The sequence below is a fragment of the Hordeum vulgare genome, chromosome 2H (genome assembly GCF_904849725.1).
Source record: "Hordeum vulgare subsp. vulgare chromosome 2H, MorexV3_pseudomolecules_assembly, whole genome shotgun sequence".
In the NCBI taxonomy this organism is placed as follows: Eukaryota; Viridiplantae; Streptophyta; class Magnoliopsida; order Poales; family Poaceae; genus Hordeum; species Hordeum vulgare.
Genome location: NC_058519.1, coordinates 146,787,322 through 146,808,368, shown reverse-complemented (window position 1 = coordinate 146,808,368; position 21,047 = coordinate 146,787,322). Strand labels below are relative to the sequence as shown.

Here is a 21,047-nt window from a genome sequence, read left to right as displayed (position 1 = left end):
CTGAAGTGAACTACTCACGAGTCATTGGAGGGGCGATGATGATGAAGATGTTGGGGAGCGTCGCATGGGAAACAAAAATTTTCCTACGCGCACGAAGACCTATCATGGTGATGTCCATCTACGAGAGGGGATGAGTGATCTACGTACCCTTGTAGAACGTACAACAGAAGCGTTAGAGAACGCGGTTGATGTAGTGGAACGTCCTCACGTCCCTCGATCCGCCCCGTGAACAATCCCGCGATCAGTCCCACAATCTAGTACCGAGCGGACGGCACCTCCGCGTTCAGCACACGTATAGCTCGACGATGATCTCGGCCTTCTTGATCCAGCAAGAGAGACGGAGAGGTAGAAGAGTTCTCCGGAAGCGTGACGGCGCTCCGGAGGTTGGTGATGACCTTGTCTCAGCAGGGCTCCGCCCGAGCTCCGCAGAAACGCGATCTAGAGGAAAAACCGTGGAGGTATGTGGTCGGGCTGCCGTGGAAAAGTCATCTCAAATCAGCCCTAAAACCTCCGTATATATAGGTGGGAGGGAGGGGGGCTTGCCTTGGGCTCAAGGAGCCCCAAGGGGGTCGGCCGAGTCCAAGGGGGAGGACTCTCCCCCCCCCCAAACCGAGTTGGACTAGGTTTGGTGGGAGGGAGTCCCCCTTCCTTCCCACCTCCTCCTTTTTTTTCCTTTCTCTCTTGATTTTCTTCTCCTTGGCGCATAGGGCACTTGTGGGCTGTCCCACCAGCCCACTAAGGGCTGGTGTGTCTCCCCCAAGGCCTATGGGCTTCCCCGGGGTGGGTTGCCCCCCCCCCCCCCGGTGAACTCCTGGAACCCATTCGTCATTCCCGGTACATTCCCGGTAACTCCGAAAACCTTCCGGTAATCAAATGAGGTCATCCTATATATCAATATTCGTTTCCGGACCATTCTAGAAACCCTCGTGATGTCCGTGATCTCATCTGGGACTCCGAACAACATTCGGTAACCAACCATATAACTCAAATACGCATAAAACAACGTCGAACCTTAAGTGTGCAGACCCTGCGGGTTCGAGAACTATGTAGACATGACCCGAGAGACTCCTCGGTCAATATCCAATAGCGGGACCTGGATGCCCATATTGGATCCTACATACTCTACGAAGATCTTATCGTTTGAACCTTAGTGCCAAGGATTCGTATAATCCCGTATGTCATTCCCTTTGTCCTTCGGTATGTTACTTGCCCTGAGATTCGATCGTTAGTATCCGTATACCTATTTCAACCTCGTTTACCGGCAAGTCTCTTTACTCGTTCCGTAATACAAGATCCCGCAACTTACACTAAGTTACATTGCTTGCAAGGCTTGTGTGTGATGTTGTATTACCGAGTGGGCCCCGAGATACCTCTCCGTCACACGGAGTGACAAATCCCAGTCTCGATCCATACTAACTCAACGAACACCTTCGGAGATACCTGTAGAGCATCTTTATATTCACCCAGTTACGTTGCGACGTTTGATACACACAAAGCATTCCTCCGGTGTCCGTGAGTTATATGATCTCATGGTCATAGGAACAAATACTTGACACGCAGAAAACAGTAGCAACAAAATGACACGATCAACATGCTACGTCTATTAGTTTGGGTCTAGTCCATCACATGATTCTCCTAATGATGTGATCCCGTTATCAAGTGATAACACTTGCCTATGGCCAGGAAACCTTGACCATCTTTGATCAACGAGCTAGTCAACTAGAGGCTTACTAGGGACAGTGTTTTGTCTATGTATCCACACAAGTATTGTGTTTCCAATCAATACAATTATAGCATGGATAATAAATGATTATCATGAACTAAGAAATATAATAATAACTAATTTATTGTTGCCTCTAGGGCATATTTCCAACAGTCTCCCACTTGCACTAGAATCAATAATCTAGTTCACATCACCATGTGATTCCAACGAATCCAACACCCATATAGTTATGGGGTCTGATCACGTCTTACTCATGAGAGAGGTTTTAGTCAACGGTTCTGAAACTTTCAGATCCGTGCGTTGTTTACAAATCTTTATGTCATCTTATAGATGCTGCTACTACGTGCTATTCGGAAATGCTCCAAATATCTACTCTACTATATGAATCCGTTTCACTACTCATAGTTATTCGGATTAGTGTCAAAGCTTGCATCGACGCAACCCTTTACGACGAACTCTTTAACCACCTCCATAATCGAGAAAAATTCCTTAGTCCATTTGTTACTAAGGATAAATTTTGACCGCTGCTAGTGATTCCATCATGGATCACTCTCTGTACCTCTCAACAGACTTTGAGTCAAGACACACATCAGGTGCGGTACACAGCATGGCATACTTTAGATTCTACGGCTAAGGCATAGAAGACGACCTTCGTCTATTCTCTTTATTCTGCCGTGGTCGGGTTTTGAGTCTTACTCAAATTCACACCTTACAACGCAACCAAGAACTCCTTCTTTACTGATCTATTTTGAACTCCTTCAAAAACTTGTCAAGGCATGCATCTTGTTGAAACTTCTATTAAGCGCTTTCGATCTATCTCCATAGATCTTTGATGCTCAACGTTCAAGTAGCGCAATCTAGGTATTCCTTTGAAAAACTCCTTTCAAACAACCTTGTATGCTTTACAGAAATTCTACATTACTTCTGATCCACAATATGTCAACCATATATACTTATCAGAAATTCTATAGTGCTCCCACTCACTTCTTTGGAAATACAAGTTTCTCATAAACCTTGTACAAACCCAAAATCTTTGATCATCTCATCAAAGTATATATATTCCAACTCCGAGATGCTTGCACCAGTCCATTGAAGGATCGATGGAGCTTGCATACTTGCTAGTATCTTTAGGATCAACAAAACCTCCTGGTTGTATCACATACAATGTTTGCTCAAGGAAACCGTCGAGGAAACAATGTTTTAACATCCTACGTGCAATATTTCAAAAATAATGCATCAACAACTAACATAATTCTAACAGACCTTTAGCATCGCTACGAGTGAGAAAGTCTCATCATAGTCAACTGTTTGATCTTGTCGAAAACATCTTTGCGACAAGTCGAGCCTTTCTTAATAGTGACTTATCACCATCATCGTCTGTTTTCCTTTAAAGATCCATCTTTACTCAATAGTCCTATGACCATCAAGTAATTCTTCCAAAGTCTACACTTTGTTTTCATACATGGATCCTCTCTCGGATTTCATGGCTTCCAGTCATTTGTCGGAATCTGGGCCCATCATCGCTTTCTCCATAACTCGTAGGTTCACTGTTGCTCAACAACATGACCTCCAAGACAGGGTTACCGTACTACTCTGCAGCAGTACGCGACCTTGTCGACCTACGAGGTTTTGTAGTAACTTGATTCGAAGCTCAATGATCACCATCATCATCTTCCACTTCAATTAGTGTAGGCGCCACAGGAACAACTTCCTGCGCCCTGCTACACACTGGTTGAAGTGATGGTTCAATTACCTCATCAAGTTCTACTACCCTCCCACTCAATTCTTTCGAGAGAAACCTTTCCTCGAGAAAGGATCCGTTTCTAGAAACAAACACTTTGCTTTCGGATCTGAGATAGGAGATGTACCCAACTGTTTTGGATACCCTATGAAGAAGCATTTATCCGCTTTGGGTTCGAGCTTATCAGACTGAAACTTTTTCACATAAGTGTCGAAACCCCAAACTTTCAAGAAACGACAGTTTAGATTTCATGAACATGTGTAACACTACGATCGAGATTCAATAAACCATTGAAGGTGATTATTCAAGAAAATAGAGTAACCATTATTCTCTTTAAATGAATAATCGTATTGCAATAAACACGATCCAATCATGTTCATGCTTAACGCAAGCACCAAATAACAATTATTTAGGTTTAACACCAATCCCGATGTTAGAGGGAGCGTGCGACGTTTTGATCATATCAACCTTGGAAACACTTCCAACACGTATCGTCACCTCGCCTTTAGCTAGTCTCCGTTTATGCCGTAGCTTACATTTCGTGTTACTAATCACTTAGCAACCGAACCGGTATCCAATACCCTCATGCTACTAGGAGTACTAGTAAAGTACACATCAACATCATGTATATCAAATACACTTGTTTCGACTTTTGCCAGCCTTCTTATCTACCAAGTATCTAGAGTTGCTCCGCCTCAGTGACCGTTCCCCTCATTACAGAAGCACTTAGTCTCGGGTTTGGGTTTAATCTTGGGTCTCTTCATTAGTGCAGCAACTATTTTGCCGTTTCACGAAGTATCCCTTCTAGCCCTTGCCTTTCTTGAAACTTAGTGGTTTTACAAACCATCAACTATTGATGCTCCTTCTTGATTTCTACTTTCGCAGTGTCAAACATCGTGAATCGCTCGAGGATCATTGTATGTATCCTTGATATGTTATAGTTCATCACTAAGCTCTCACAGCTTGGTGGCAGTGACTTTGGAGAACTATCACTATCTCATCTGGAAGATTAACTCCCACTTGATTCAAGCGATTGTCGTATTCAGACAATCTGAGCACATGCTCAACGATTGAGCCTTTCTCCTTTACTTTGTGGACAAAGAATCTTGTCGGAGGTCTCCTACCTCTTAACAAGGGCACAAGCATGAAATCACAATTTCATCTCTTTAGAACATCACTTATGTTCCGTGACGTTTTACAACGTTTTTCGGCGCCTTGCTTCTAAGCCATTAAGTATTTTTGTACTGAACTATCGTGTAGTCATCAGAAACGTGTATGTCGGATGTTCACAGCATCCACAGACGACGCTCGAGGTGCAGCACACCGAGTGGTGCATTAAGGACATAAGCCTTTTGTGCAGCAACGAGGGCAATCCTCGGTTTTACAGACCTAGTCTTCAATGTTTGCTACTATCAACTTTCAACTAAATTTTCTCTAGGAACATATAAAAACAGTAGAGCTATAGCGCAAGCTACATCGTAATTCGCAAAGACCATTAGACTATGTTCATGACAATTAGTTCAATTAATCATATTACTTAAGAACTCCCACTCAAAAAGTACATCTCTCTAGTCATTTGAGTGGTTCATGATCCACTTACACTAGCTCAAGTCCGATCATCACGTGAGTTGAGTATAGTTTCAGTGGTAAGCATCCCTATGCTAATCATATCATCTATATGATTCATGATCGACCTTTCGGTCTCATGTGTTCCGAGGCCATGTCTGCACATGCTAGGCTCGTCAAGCTTAACCCGAGTGTTCCGCGTGCGCAACTGTTTTGCACCCGTTGTATGTGAACGTTGAGTCTATCACACCCGATCATCACGTGGTGTCTCGAAACGACGAACTGTAGCAACGGTGCACAGTCGGGGAGAACACAATTTCGTCTTGAAATTTTAGTGAGAGATCACCTCATAATGCTACCGTCGTTCTAAGCAAAATAAGGTGCATAAAAGGATTAACATCACATGCAATTCATAAGTGACATGATATGGCCATCATCACATGCTTCTTGATCTCCATCACCAAAGCACCGGCACGATCTTCTTGTCACCGGTGCCACGCCATGATCTCCATCAACGTGTTGCCATCGGGGTGGTCGTGCTACTCATGCTATTACTACTAAAGCTACATCCTAGCAAAATAGTAAACGCATCTGCAAGCACAAACGTTAGTATAAAGACAACCCTATGGCTCCTGCCGGTTGCCGTACCATCGACGTGCAAGTCGATATTTCTATTACAACATGATCATCTCATACATCCAATACATCACATCACATCGTTGGCCATATCACATCACAATCATACCCTGCAAAAACAAGTTAGACGTCCTCTAATTTTGTTGTTGCATGTTTTACGTGGTGACAATGGGTATCTAGTAGGATCGCATCTTACTTACGCAAACACCACAACGGCGATATATGAGTTGCTATTTAACCTCATCCAAGGACCTCTTCGGTCAAATCCGATTCAACTAAAGTTGGAGAAACCGACACTTGCCGGTCATCTTTGAGCAAAGGGGGTTACTCGTAACGATGAAACCAGTCTCTCGTAAGCGTACGAGTAATGTCGGTCCAAGCCGCTTCAATCCAACAATACCGCGGAATCAAGAAAAGACTAAGGAGGGCAGCAAAACGCATATCATCGCCCACAAAAACTTTTGTGTTCTACTCGAGAAGACATCTACGCATGAACCTAGCTCATGATGCCACTGTTGGGGAACGTCGCATGGGAAACAAAAAATTTCCTACGCGCACGAAGACCTATCATGGTGATGTCCATCTACGAGAGGGGATGAGTGATCTACGTACCCTTGTAGACCGTACAGCAGAAGCGTTAGAGAACGCGGTTGATGTAGTGGAACGTCCTCACGTCCCTCGATCCGCCCCGCGAACAATCCCGCGATCAGTCCCACGATCTAGTACCGAACGGACAGCACCTCCGCGTTCCGCACACGTACAGCTCGACGATGATCTCGGCCTTCTTGATCCAGCAAGAGAGACGGAGAGGTAGAAGAGTTCCCGGCAGCGTGACGGCGCTCCGGAGGTTGGTGATGACCTTGTCTCAGCAGGACTCCGCCCGAGATCCGCAGAAACGCGATCTAGAGGAAAAACCGTGGAGGTATGTGGTCGGGCTGCCGTGGAAAAGTCGTCTCAAATCAGCCCTAAAACCTCCGTATATATAGGTGGGAGGGACGGGGGCTTGCCTTGGGGCTCAAGGAGCCCCAAGGGGGTCGGCCGAGTCCAAGGGGGAGGACTCTCCCCCCCCCCCCCCAAACCGAGTTGGACTAGGTTTGGTGGGAGGGAGTCCCCCTTCCTTCCCACCTCCTCCTTTTTTTTTCCTTTCTCTCTTGATTTTCTTCTCCTTGGCGCATAGGGCACTTGTGGGCTGTCCCACCAGCCCACTAAGGGCTGGTGTGTCTCCCCCAAGGCCTATGGGCTTCCCCGGGGTGGGTTGCCCCCCCGGTGAACTCCCGGAACCCATTCGTCATTCCCGGTACATTCCCGGTAACTCCGAAAACCTTCCGGTAATCAAATGAGGTCATCCTATATATCAACCTTCGTTTCCGGACCATTCCGGAAACCCTCGTGACGTCTGTGATCTCATCTGGGACTCCGAACAACATTCGGTAACCAACCATATAACTCAAATACGCATAAAACAACGTCGAACCTTAAGTGTGCAGACCCTGCGGGTTCGAGAACTATGTAGACATGACCCGAGAGACTCCTCGGTCAATATCCAATAGCGGGACCTGGATGCCCATATTGGATCCTACATATTCTATGAAGATCTTATCGTTTGAACCTTAGTGCCAAGGATTCGTATAATCCCGTATGTCATTCCCTTTGTCCTTCGGTATGTTACTTGCCCTGAGATTCGATCGTTAGTATCCGTATACCTATTTCAATCTCGTTTACCGGCAAGCCTCTTTACTCGTTCCGTAATACAAGATCCCGCAACTTACACTAAGTTACATTGCTTGCAAGGCTTGTGTGTGATGTTGTATTACCGAGTGGGCCCCGAGATACCTCTCTGTCACACGGAGTGACAAATCCCAGTCTCGATCCATACTAACTCAACGAACACCTTCGGAGATACCTGTAGAGCATCTTTATAGTCACCGAGTTACGTTGCGACGTTTGATACACATAAAGCATTCCTCCGGTGTCCGTGAGTTATATGATCTCATGGTCATAGGAACAAATACTTGACACGCAGAAAACAGTAGCAACAAAATGACACGATCAACATGCTACGTCTATTAGTTTGGGTCTAGTCCATCACATGATTCTCCTAATGATGTGATCCCGTTATCAAGTGATAACACTTGCCTATGGCCAGGAAACCTTGACCATCTTTGATCAACGAGCTAGTCAACTAGAGGCTTACTAGGGACAGTGTTTTGTCTATGTATCCACACAAGTATTGTGTTTCCAATCAATACAATTATAGCATGGATAATAAACGATTATCATGAACTAAGAAATATAATAATAACTAATTTATTATTGCCTCTAGGGCATATTTCCAACAGAAGAAGCCCTCCACCTCCAAAGGCCCCTCCAGCAGGGCGCCGGGAAGGGTCTCCAGATGAGATCTCGCGGAAACGGAAGCTTGCGGCGGCGGAAAAGTATTTTTGAGGCTCCCGTGTTTTTTTGCGGAATATTTGGGAATATATAGGCGCAAAACCTAGGTCAGGAGGCGGCCAGGGAAGACACAAGCTTGCCCACTGCCGCCTCCCCCTGGTGGCGTGGTGCAAGCTTGTGGGCTCCCTGGAGCCCACCTCACTTGGCCCAAAGGCTCCCTGGTCTTCTTTCGTTCGGGAAAAAATCATTTTGGGGATTTTATTCCGTTTGGACTCCATTCCAAAATCAGATCTGAAAAGAGTCAAAAACACGGAAAAACAGGAACTGGCACTTGGCACTGAATCAATAAGTTAGTCCCCAAAAAGATATAAAAAGGTACATAAAACATACAAAGAAGACAAGATAACAATGTGAAACCATCAAAAATTATAGATACGTTTGAGACGTATCACGTTGCAACGACAGGGGTTTCCCCTTGCCCTGCGCCACCATCCAGAGGGATGACAGGTTCGACAACCTCATCAAGTTCTATCTTCCTCCCACTCAATTCTCTCGAGAGAAACTCCTTCTCGAGAAAAGCTCCGTTCTTAGCAACAAACACTTTACCCTCGGATTTGAGATAGAAGGTATACCCAACTGTCTCTTTCGGGTAACCTATGAAGATGCACTTTTCCGCTTTGGGTTCCAGCTTTTCAGGCTGAAGCTTTTTGACATAAGCATCACATCCCCAAACTTTAAGAAACGACAACTTTGGTCTTTTGCCATACCACAGTTCGTATGGTGTTGTCTCAACGGATTTTGATGGTGCCCTATTTAAAGTGAATGCAGCTATTTCCAATGCATAACCCCAAAACGATAATGGCAAATCGGTAAGAGACATCATAGATCGCACCATCTCTAATAAAGTACGATTACGACGTTCGAACACACCATTACGTTGTGGTGTTCCAGGCGGTGTCAACTGTGAAACAATTCCACATTGTCTTAAGTGAGCACCAAACTCGAAACTCAGATATTCACCCCCACGATCAGACCGTAGGAATTTGATCTTCTTGTTACGATGATTTTCAACTTCACTCTGAAATTGCTTGAAATTTTCAAATGTTTCAGACTTGTGCTTCATCAAGTAGACATAACCATATCTACTCAAATCGTCAGTGAAGGTGAGAAAATAACGATATCCGCCGCATGCTTCCACGCTCATCGGACCACACACATCGGTATGTATGATTTCCAACAAGTCACTTGCATGCTCCATTGTTTCGGAGAACGGAGTTTTAGTCATCTTGCCCATGAGGCATGGTTCGCACGTGTCAAGTGAATCAAAGTCAAGTGACTCCAAAAGTCCATCGGTATGGAGTTTCTTCATGCGCTTTACATCAATATGACCTAAGCGGAAGTGCCACAAAAACATGGCGCTATCATTGTTAAGTCTAACTCTTTTGGTCTCAATGTTATGTATATGTGTATTATCACTATCAAGATTCAATATGAACAATCCTCTCACATTGGGTGCATGACCATAAAAGATATTACTCATAGAAATAGAACAACCATTATTCTGTGATTTAAACGAGTAACCGTCTCGCAATAAAAAAGATCCAGATATAATGTTCATGCTTAATGCAGGCACCAAATAAAAATTATTTAAGTTCATAACTAATCCTGATGGTAACTGAAGTGAAACTGTGCCGACGGTGATTGCATCAATCTTGGAACCATTTCCCACGCGCATCGTCACTTCATCCTTGGCCAGCCTTCGCTTATTCCGCAGTTCCTGTTTCGAGTTGCAAATATGAGCAACAGAACCGGTATCAAATACCCAGGCACTACTACGAGAGCTGGTTAAGTACACATCAATAACATGTATATCAAATATACCTGATTTTTCTTTGGCCGCCTTCTTATCAGCCAGATACTTGGGGCAGTTGCGCTTCCAGTGACCCATACCCTTGCAATAATAGCACTCCGTTTCAGGCTTAGGTCCAGCTTTGGGTTTCTTCATTGGATTGGCAACAGGCTTGCCACTCTTCTTTGAATTACCCTTCTTTCCTTTGCCGTTTCTCTTGAAACTAGTGGTCTTATTCACCATCAACACTTGATGCTCTTTACGGAGTTCTGACTCTGCGACTTTCAGCATCGCGAACAACTCGTCGGATGACTTGTTCATCCCTTGCATGTTGTAGTTCAACACAAATCCCTTATAGCTTGGCGGCAGTGATTGAAGAATTCTGTCAGTGGTAGCTTCTTGCGGGAGTTTAATCCCCAGCTTAGCTAGACGGTTTGAGTACCCAGACATTTTGAGCACATGTTCACTGACAGATGAATTCTCCTCCATCTTGCAAGCATAGAATTTATCGGAGGTCTCATACCTCTCGATCCGGGCGTTCTTCTGAAAGACAAGCTTCAACTCCTAGAACATCTCATATGCTCCATGACGCTCAAAGCGATGTTGAAGTCCCGGCTCTAAGCCATACAAGACTGCACATTGAACTACTGAGTAGTCCTCCTTACGTGTCAACCAAGCGTTCTTAAAATCTTGGTCAGCCGTAGCGGGTGGTTCATATCCTAGCGCAACATTAAGGACATAATCCTTCTTCCCAGCTTGCAGGAGCAACTTAAGATTACGAGCCCAGTCTACAAAGTTGCTTCCATCATCTTTCAACTTAGCTTTCTCTAGGAACGTATTAAAATTCAGGGTGACTGTCGTGTGAGCCATGATCTACAACACAAATATATTCAAAGTGGACTTAGACTATGTTCAAGATAATTAGAGTTTAACTTAATCAAATTACTTGCTAAACTCCCACTCAAAAAGTACATCTCCCTAGTCATTTGAGTGGTTCATGATCCAATTCCACTAGCTCAAGTCCGATCATCACGTGAGTTGAGGATAGTTTCAGTGGTAAGCATCCCTATGCTAATCATATCAACTATATGATTCATGATCGACCTTCGGTCTCATGTGTTCCGAGGCCATGTCTGCACATGCTAGGCTTGTCAAGCTTAACCCGAGTGTTCCGCGTGTGCAACTGTTTTGTACCCGTTGTATGTGAACGTTGAGTCTATCACACCCGATCATCACGTGGTGTCTCGAAACGACGAACTGTAGCAACGGTGCACAGTCGGGGAGAACATAATTTCATCTTGAAATTTTAGTGAGAGATCACCTCATAATGCTACCGTCGTTCTAAGCAAAATAAGGTGCAAGAAAGGATTAACATCACATGCAATTCATAAGTGACATGATATGGCCATCATCATGTGCTTCTTGATCTCCATCATTAAAGCACCGGCACGATCTTCATTGTCACCGGCGCCACACCATGATCTCCATCAACGTGTCGCCATCGGGGTTGTCGTGCTACTCATGCTATTACTACTAAAGCTACCTCCTAGTAATATAGTAAACGCATCTGCAAGCACAAACGTTAGTTTAAAGACAACCCTATGGCTCCTGCCGGTTGCCATACCATCGACGTGCAAGTCGATATTAACTATTACAACATGATCATCTCATACATCCAATATATCACATCACATCGTTGGCCATATCACATCACAAGCATACCCTGCAAAAACAAGTTAGACGTCCTCTAATTGTTGTTGCATGTTTTACGTGGTGACCATGGGTATCTAGTAGGATCGCCTCTTACTTATGCAAACGCCACAATGGAGATATATGAATTGCTATTTAACCTCATCCAAGGACCTCCTCGGTCAAATCCGATTCAACTAAAGCTGGAGAAACCGACACTCGCCAGTCATCTTTGAGCAACAGAGTTGCTCGTAGCGATGAAACCAGTCTCTCGTAAGCGTACGAGTAATGTCGGTCCGAGCCGCTGCAATCCAACAATACCGCGGAATCAAGAAAAGACTAAGGAGGGCAGCAAATCGCACATCACCGCCCACAAAAACTTTTGTGTTCTACTCGAGAAGACATCTACGCATGAACCTAGCTCATGATGCCACTGTTGCGGAACGTCGCATGGGAAAGAAATAAATTCCTACGCACACGAAGACCTATCATGGTGATGTCCATGTACGAGGGGGATTTCAGATCTACGTACCCTTGTAGATCACACAGCAAAAGCGTTAATAAACGCGGTTGATGTAGTGGAACGTCCTCACGTCCCTCGATCCGCCCCACGAACCGTCCCACGAACCGTCCCGCGATCCATCCCACGATCCACTCCGATCTAGTGCCGAACGGACGGCACCTCCGCGTTCAGCACACGTACAGCTCGACGATGATCTCGGCCTTTTTCATCCAACAAGAGAGATGGAAAGGTAGATGAGTTCTCCGGCAGCGTGACGGCGCTCCGGAGGATGGTGGTGATCTAATCTCAGCAGGGCTCCGCCCGAGCTCCGCAGAAACGCGATCTAGAGGAAAAACCGTGGAAGTATGTGGTCGGGCTGCCGTGGAAAAGTTGTCTCAAATCAGCCCTAAAACCTCTGTATATATAGCTAGGAGGGGAGGGGCCTTGCCTTGGGGCTCAAGGAGCCCCAAGGGGTTCGTCCGAAGGGGGGAGGAGGAGTCCTCCTCCAATCCTAGTCCAACTAGGATTGGAAGGTGGAGTCCTTCCCTTCCTTCCCACTTCCCCCTTTTTTCTCTTTGATTTTCTTATCTCCCTGCGCAGGGGCCTCTCTGGGCTTGCCCACCAGCCCACTAAGGGCTGGTGCGGCACCCCTAAGGTCTATGGGCTTCCCCGGGGTGGGCTGCCTCCCGCCCCCGGTGAACATCCGGAACCCATTCGTCATTCCCGGTACATTCCCGGTAATTCCGAAAACCTTCCGGTATCCTATATATCAATCTTCGTCGCCGGACCATTCCGGAAACCCTCGTGACGTCCGTGATCTCATCCGGGACTCCGAACAACATTCGGTAACCAACCATATAACTCAAATACGCATAAAACAACGTCGAACCTTAAGTGTGCACACCCTGCGGGTTCGAGAACTATGTAGACATGACCCGAGGGACTCCTCGGTCAATATCCAATAGCGGGACCTGGATGCCCATATTGGATCCTACATATTCTACGAAGATCTTATCGTTTGAACCTCAGTGCCAAGGATTCATATAATCCCGTATGTCATTCCCTTTGTCCTTCGGTATGTCACTTGCCCGACATTCGATCGTCAGTATCCGCATACCTATTTCAATCTCGTTTACCGGCAAGTCTCTTTACTTGTTTCGTAATACAAGATCCCGCAACTTACACTAAGTCACATTGCTTGCAAGGCTTGTGTGTGATGTTGTATTACCGAGTGGGCCCCGAGATACCTCTCCGTCATCGGAGTGACAAATCCCAGTCTTGATCCATACTAACTCAACGGGCACCTTCGGATATACCTGTAGAGCATCTTTATAGCCACCCAGTTACGTTGTGATGTTTGATACACACAAAGTATTCCTCCGGTGTCAGTGAGTTATATGATCTCATGGTCATAGGAATAAATACTTGACACGCAGAAAACAGTAGCAACAAAATGACACGATCAACATGATACGTCTATTAGTTTGGGTCTAGTCCATCACATGATTCTCCCAATGATGTGATCCAGTTATCGAGCAACAACACTGTCGTGGTTTTGTCACGGCAGATGTCCTCGTGAGAGAACTTTAGGTGTGAGGCCATCGTAACCATGTGGCGGCTTGAAGGGGTTGGTCGGAATCGAGAAACGGGAGTTTACCCAGGTTCGGCCCCTCCGATGGAGGTAAAAGCCTGTGTCCTGCTTGTGTTCCATTGATCAAGATGATGATCTCGATTACAACGGTGCAGACTCGCCACCTCTAATCTCATGGGTGTCTAATCTGTCTATCTCATGATTTGTCTTGTCTAGACCTAAGTTGTGTCTCGTGTCCCTCTTGGGGCGCCTTACCCCTCCTTATATAGGTGGAAGGGGTAGGTTTACATGTAGAGTCCTACTAGGAGTAGGAATAGGACTAGTCTCTCTTGAATCCTAATCCGGGTCTTGTTTCCTTCTTGTGGGAGTCTTTCCTCTTCTTGGGCCTTCTCTTGTGAGTCGGCCCTCCTGGCCTCTCTATGAGTCGCCTTATGCCAGGTTGCACACTGGGCCTTGGGCCCTCGTCATTTATCTAAGTCGACTGTGGGGACAAGTATGAGTCGCCCGCCAGGTCACTGCTGAGTCGCCGGTGAGTCGCCAAGTCCTTTGGCGGGTCATACTCCAAGTCGGGTTACACTGCGGGGTATATCCCCGACATTAGCCCCCAAGGTTAGCTTGAATTTATTCATGGTAAGCTCCTGAAATAAGAATAATAAATAAGTTAAGGGACCGACTTGCTCCTCTGGCCGGCTTGATTTACTGAAGTGGCTCCTTGAAAAATCCGGGTTTCTTCGAGCCGCCTTCAATCATCTCGTAGGTACGTGTCTTTTGCAATAAAATATATATGTGCCATTGAGTCGGCCTCCAATGCTTTGGCTTGATGAAAACTTGGGAAATAAGAAATCCACACAATGTTGAACCAGCTTCTCTTGCTTCGGCGGGTTATGATTGACAATGGCGGGTCATGATTGCTAATGGCGGGTCATGATTATTAGTAGTGCCCCGTCAAACAACTAAACTCCAATTGACAAATCCGTGTGATGTTGAGCCGGTCTTTCAATGCTTCAACTAGATAAAAATATGGTGAACCGGTCTCCCAATACTTCACCTCCATGACATAATGAAATGTGCTCTTCAATTTTTTGATATATCCATATTACCTGTAGCCCCCAAGGGCCGGGTCATCAGTGTGTGATGGGCCGGGTCTTCAATTTGAACCTCATGATCTATGAAACAACTTAGTGATGTAGCCCCCAAGGGACGGGTTGTCTTGCTTGCAGCAACCTGGGATTTTAGAAATTATGACCTGAATGGTGTAGCCCCCAAGTGACGGGTCGATTGCTTGCGGCGACTCGAGACTTCCACGTTCTTCTCCTTGATCAGCAATGTGTAGCCCACAAGGGCCGGATCATTATAAAAATGATGAGCCGGTGCTTCCTTGAATCCATACTTGAATAAAGAGCGGTATGTAGCCCTCCAAGGCCGGCTTATCTCCTTGAGGTAGTCGGGTCTGTTGATGATGTGATGATTTGAAAAGCGGATTGCATTAGCCCCCAAGTGTCATGGTGTATGCTTGCAGCGACATGGGACTTTCATACTTTGATGTAATCTTGATTTGAATAATGTAGCCCCCAAGTCTCGGGTTGTGTGCCTGCAGCGACTGGGGGCTATTCCTTCCATTGTAGAATAAAATCATATCCACTATGTGAGCTGATGATGCCTTTGTGATAAAAGAAATCCTTGACCGTGGTTGCAATGTAACCCGGCAAATATATCTTTGAGAAATCCATATGTCGGAGAAATCCATAAGTGTTGTAGTTTACTACAGAACACAAGTTGAAGAAATCCAAGGGCCGGTCAATTAGATGACTCGGCTTTATATGTGATAGGGCGGCTCTTTGACAATAGTCAATTCTTCCGAGCTGGCTTTTAAAACCCCCAATCATTTAACACTGGTTATGATAAACCATGATAAAAATCCAGCCAAATTGGATATTCAAAGATTTATTTGCACCTGCAAGAATTTATGCTTTGACCCGGTTTGAAGACCGGCATGATATGTATGTATGATGTATGATGCAATGCAATATGATGCATGTATATGATATGATAAGTATGGCATCAAGCTATTTTAAATAAGCCGACTCAGTGAGTCACAGCGGTCGGCTCAGTGAGTCACGACGAGTCTCATAAAACTGTGAAACCATGTGGCAGTGCCAGGAAGGTAAAAAATAGCAACTTCGTCGGCTCATAAGGTCGCGACTGGATAGGGCGAGTCAAAAAGCTCAAGCGCCACCCAAGATAATGATTTCGTCGGCTCATAAGGTCGCGACAGGATGGGGCGAGTCAGAAAGCTCAAGCGCCACCCAAGATAGCAGTTTCGTCGGCTCATAAGGTCGCGACTGGATAGGGCGAGTCAAAAAGCTCAAGCGCCACCCAAGATAATGATTTCGTCGGCTCATAAGGTCGCGACAGGATAGGGCGAGTCAGAAAGCTCAAGCGCCACCCAAGATAGTAGTTTCGTCGGCTCATAAGGTCGCGACTGGATAGGGCGAGTCAAAAAGCTCAAGCGCCACCCAAGATAATGATTTTGTCGGCTCATAAGGTCGCGATTGGATAGGGCGAGTCAGAAAGCTCAAGCGCCACCCAAGATAGCAGTTTCGTCGGCTCATAAGGTCGCGACTGGATAGGGCGAGTCAAAAAGCTCAAGCACCACCCAAGATAATGATTTCGTCGGCTCATAAGGTCGCGACTAGATAGGGTGAGTCAAAAAGCTCAAGCGCCACCCAAGATAATGATTTCGTCGGCTCATAAGGTCGCGACAGGATAGGGCGAGTCAGAAAGCTCAAGCGCCACCCAAGGGAGACTTTTGTATCAAAAGCTCAAGTATTTAGACCGGCTTAATTGTTCTGTAATGACCCGGGGTTCTTGAATTATTCATCCCAGTTGAGCCTGCCGAGCCATGTCCATGTAGCCCCCGAGTCTTAAGTCGACTCAAGGAGGCGGCTTGAGAGTCTCCATACTTGATTGTGGCATAAACCGGCAGAGAAAAGATACTGGTACTTGCTCCATCTCTGAGATATAAAGCCATTGCACCGGCAAGTTGATGTTGTCCGGACCGTGAGGGTGGCGACTTGCGACCTTCTGTTAGGCAGCTCATACAGGCGAGCATTGCACCGGCAGGTTGATGTAATCCGGGCCGTGAGGGTGGCGTCTTGCATCCTTTATTGGGCGGCTCGTATAAACGAGCACTGCACCGGTGGGTTGATATAATCCGGACCGTTAGGACGGTCTGTCTCTTGGGCGGCTCGTACAGGCGAGCACTGCACCGATATGTTGGTGTCGTCTGGACCACGGGGATGGTGGCTTGCGCACATCTATTGGGCGCCTTGCAGAGGCCAGCACTGCACCGACAAGTTGAGTTGAATGTGAGAGATGTCAAGTGATTTGGCACGGACTCGAGAATCGGTCGCGGCATTGTAAGCCGCCTTGGTCATGCGAACATGAGAGTTGGCCGCGTCATTTATAAGCCGTCTTGGTTCACGCGGACATGAGAGTTGGCCGCGTCATTGTAAGCCGCCTTAATCGTGCGGTCATGAGAGTTGGTCGCGTCATTGTAAGGCGGCACCAACGATGAGTCGCCCGTGTCATTGTATACCGGCGCGGGCGTTTGAGTCGCCCATGATGTTTGTAGGTCGACGCCGATAGTGAGTCGCCCGTGGCGAGATTCATCCTCGCAATATGACGCCGCCTTCGTAATGAGTAATTGTCCTGCGTAGTAAAGTATCACAGGCCAGAGTAATTCTTTCTCAAAGAAATTAAATATACTAGCTAAATACCCGTGCGTTGCCACGGAACAACATAACAGTGTTGAAAATTCTCGACACACATCTTATTTATCTTACCCGACGAAACCAATTTGCTCTTCCTCCGCTTTTATCTTAGTATACATTCCTTGCTCTAGCTTCAGTGTCATTACACTATTTTTATTCCATGTAGTTTCACTATGACATGATAAGGTCGCTTCTATTTGTCATTTGTTATTTTTATGGATCAGTAAGGTTCATATGTAGGTGCATGTTTTTCAAGTATTTGTCTTTTGGACTACCACGTCATTCAAAAAAAATGCTTCCTGCGATTTTCTTGAGCTGAACATATTGTCATTGTCTGGTCAAAGCAAGCGTTGCATAAAGTCATAAACATACTGGTTTTGGAAGATGAAAACAAAAAATGCATGAATTCTTACAAAAATCTTGTAAGGATATATAGAAACTTTAGAGAGTTTCATTGGTACATGCTTGCCCATCAGATGGAACCAGAGACATGTGAGAAATAATCTAAGTGCGTATTGAATGCCATATCATTTATTTTCAAAGTAACTGAGTGAAATTTTAGGACCATGTATTGATTTAATTGGTCTTCTTTCAAAATCCGTTCACAAACTGGAATATTTTTCTTCCATTTACCTCCATTCTTGGCGATCATCATGTCTCTTAATCCACATGTAAGTCCCATCCGAAACACAAATAGGTAAAGTTTGATGATGATCTTCATGTTCCTTCACTGCCTCTCTGTGCGGTCTTCATATGTGCCTCTGGCTTGCATTACCTTCTTTCATATGCGTGCACTTCTTCCAACTTCAAATAATTCTAATAAAGAATTCAGAAACTTTAATCTAACCTTGCTCAATATGGTGTATTTCCTCGATCAGCCCGCACGAGTGCCTCCTCCCTTCTTCTTGGACTCCTCGATTGTGCGAACAGGCTCTCCATGGGAGAACATGAGCTCCCACCCATAACTAGCTATAAGCTCTCTCTTCCTCAACTAAAAAATGTACAGAATGACTTACATTTCAAGAACTGAATTTTACCCAAGAACTGAAATCAAGTCACAGGAACCATCAAAGTGTATGCATGAGGTTTATACCAAAGAGTACGGTTTAAAATGCCACTGTCCAGCTTGTCGGCCCACCAGTCATCCACGGGCTTGGGCGCCATGCCCACGCCGTCGTAGCCACCATTGTCCCTCGACACCAGTTCCTTATGTAGACATATTTGTATGCCAGTGGAAGCTGCACAAGTTGTCATCAGAACTCATATTTTTTGCCGACTCCATGTGATTTCTAAGCGCGCGCGGTAAGAATCCAAGTTGGAGTTGGTTGGTTACCCTCTGCAGGTTGAAGCTGCTCTCCCCAAATTGGATGGTAATATCACTTGGGAATTCTTGTAAAGGGATCCTGCACCAACCAGTTCAAAAAGCTATAAATACCATTATGTAATATAACACACTCCATTGGTAATCAAACTAAGCTTCACAGTGTAGGAGCAAATTAATAGCAGAGAATTAGAAATGATCAAATGAAGCTAGTAATTAGAAGTACTAAAGTTTATAGTACCTTTGCCTTTCTTAAATCAAATTGTTCCATTCTTGTGCAGCTTGTATCTCGCTAGCCGAGCAACCCCCTGACTGGAATCTGTCACTGGCCTCGTCGCTCAGTCCCCAACCCATAGTGTTGCAAAAGCATTCTACACCAGCAACATCCCTCTAGGGCGTCCAAGTCGATGGATGGCTGGGCGGCGCGGCCGCGGGAGGGAAAGCTCCAATAATTAGGCTCCTGCCGCAAAGGATCATGGTTGGCACGAGCGACTCCCTATCTCATCCCTTCGGAGAGGGACTTAGTCCCAATCGATGTGATTTGGTTCGAGCGCTTGCCTTGCCGTGGACCATGACGGACACATAGTAGCGAGGGCTAAGGGAGGTCTAGGCCATGGGGGATTGGTGGAGGCAACAAGGTGAGGGCTCGGGCGTTTGTTGTTGTTAATCAAGTGTTCGCACTATTGCTGTTAAGCACTGTATGATTAACTGTAGCAAAATGCAGGCATGTCAATACATGTAATCACGAGGAAAGAAGAATATATACTGCTATGTGTGAAAACCACAAATAGCATCATGTTGTTTTTTTCAGCTCTGATACATAACAAGGTTTCAAAAGTAACAAGGTATAATAACAGCTCTGGACAGCAAGAGAATTACCAGAAAGGATTACTTGGTGCGTAATGTTAATTCCGATGGCCAAAATATCAGCGCCGCAGGTAAAAACTATATCAGCCGCATTAGGATCGCCAAATATCTATTAATAAAGAAAGCCAATTAACCAGTGAAGTCAATGTGATGAATTATCAGAGTTGCAGCTTTGAATATATAAACCGATGCTCTAAAACACGAAGATGCACTCTTCTCCAAATTCAACAGGACTGACTCACATTTGCCTGAGCTGCAGGGTTGACATTTCCATTAACTGAATAAGCACCACACAGGATAATGATCTGCCCAATCTTCTTGGGGAAAGAAGGGTCAAGCTGGACGGTCAGCGCGAGGTTGGTGAGGGGGCCGAGGGCGACGACGGTTACTTGTCCGGGGTAGAGGTTCGCCTGCTCGACAAGGAAGGCGGCGGCGGACTGCTCCACCGCCTTGCCGGCCGGCGGATGGAAGTTTTGGTTGCCGAGGCCATCCGAACCGTGGACGAAGCTCCCAATCCGTAGCTTGGTGGCTTTCTGAATTTTATTCACGGTGAAGCGCACAGACATTCAGTCTAAGTCAGCAAACACTTGATCGATCGAGATGTCACAAATTTTGACTGAATGAGATGCCATACAGACAAACACACACATACATTGATACATACATGATGTAATGGATTGAGGGTACCTTGATTGTTACATGGGAACCCTCTGCGACATGGATGTCGGTCCTCCAGCGGTCTCCAGCTGAAATCAAGCTAGAGATCGGTTCGATTAGCATCGGAAAGACCCATTCGTGAGAACGGAGAGTTGAGCATGGGGGAGGGGAGTGGACCGACGAGGTGCCGCACGTTGCGGGTGGCGAGGGCGGTGTAGACGTTGCCAAAGATGGTGGTAAGGCCAACCACCTCCAGCTCCTGCGACCTCAGCGCCACGAAGATGGCCATGGCGTCATCTACGGTTCATCCAACCCACCGTGAGTTTGCGAACAATGCGAGATTGGTTAGGGGTGGGATAGGATAGATCGATAAGACAGGGGGGAGGAACGAGGGACGGGTGGATACGGACCGATCCTTGGATCGGTGTCGATGATGACCTTCTTCTTCTTGGTGACGGCGGCCATGGACATGGATCCCGGGGATCGATCGCGGTGGCGTCGGTTGCGCTGGCGGATCGAGCGAGGTGGAGAAGAAGATGTGTACACGTCTCAACTTGACTACTTGAGAGAGACAGAGAGAGGGGGGCGGCGATCCAGGAGGCTCAGTTGGGAGCATCGCAGGAGGGGATCGTGCGTTCGTGGGTGCGTTCTTTTTTTAGCGTGTGTTTTTTTTATGTGCAGGGTCGTACAAGGAGGTGGATCGTGCGAGGAGGAGGTCGAACCATCGAGGAAAGTCGAACC

The 21,047-nt window shown here is 46.1% G+C and overlaps 1 protein-coding gene across 1 annotated transcript; it reads right to left on the bottom strand.

Annotated features, from left to right (window-relative positions):
- Positions 1–17,151: 17,151 nt before the first annotated feature.
- Positions 17,152–20,771, bottom strand: LOC123425919 (probable uridine nucleosidase 2). The gene is made up of 8 exons (XM_045109682.1): positions 20,717–20,771; positions 20,484–20,603; positions 20,337–20,395; positions 19,892–20,182; positions 19,625–19,758; positions 18,795–18,864; positions 18,565–18,667; positions 17,152–17,399 (listed from the first exon to the last, which is right to left on the bottom strand). Exons 1-8 carry the CDS (start codon positions 20,769–20,771, stop codon positions 17,152–17,154), a joined length of 1,080 nt encoding a protein of 359 aa, XP_044965617.1.
- Between the last annotated feature and the right edge of the window lie 276 nt (positions 20,772–21,047).

Bases quoted from the DNA above. Each gene is read 5' to 3' on its own strand.
- LOC123425919 (XM_045109682.1), bottom strand. From the start codon at position 20,771: ATGGCCGCCGTCACCAAGAAGAAGAAGGTCATCATCGACACCGATCCA. The intron at 20,183-20,336 runs GTACCCTCAATC...AATAAAATTCAG, and splicing joins GTTCCCATGTAACAATCAAG to AAAGCCACCAAGCTACGGAT. The intron at 19,759-19,891 runs GTGAGTCAGTCC...CTTTATTAATAG, and splicing joins ACCCTGCAGCTCAGGCAAAT to ATATTTGGCGATCCTAATGC.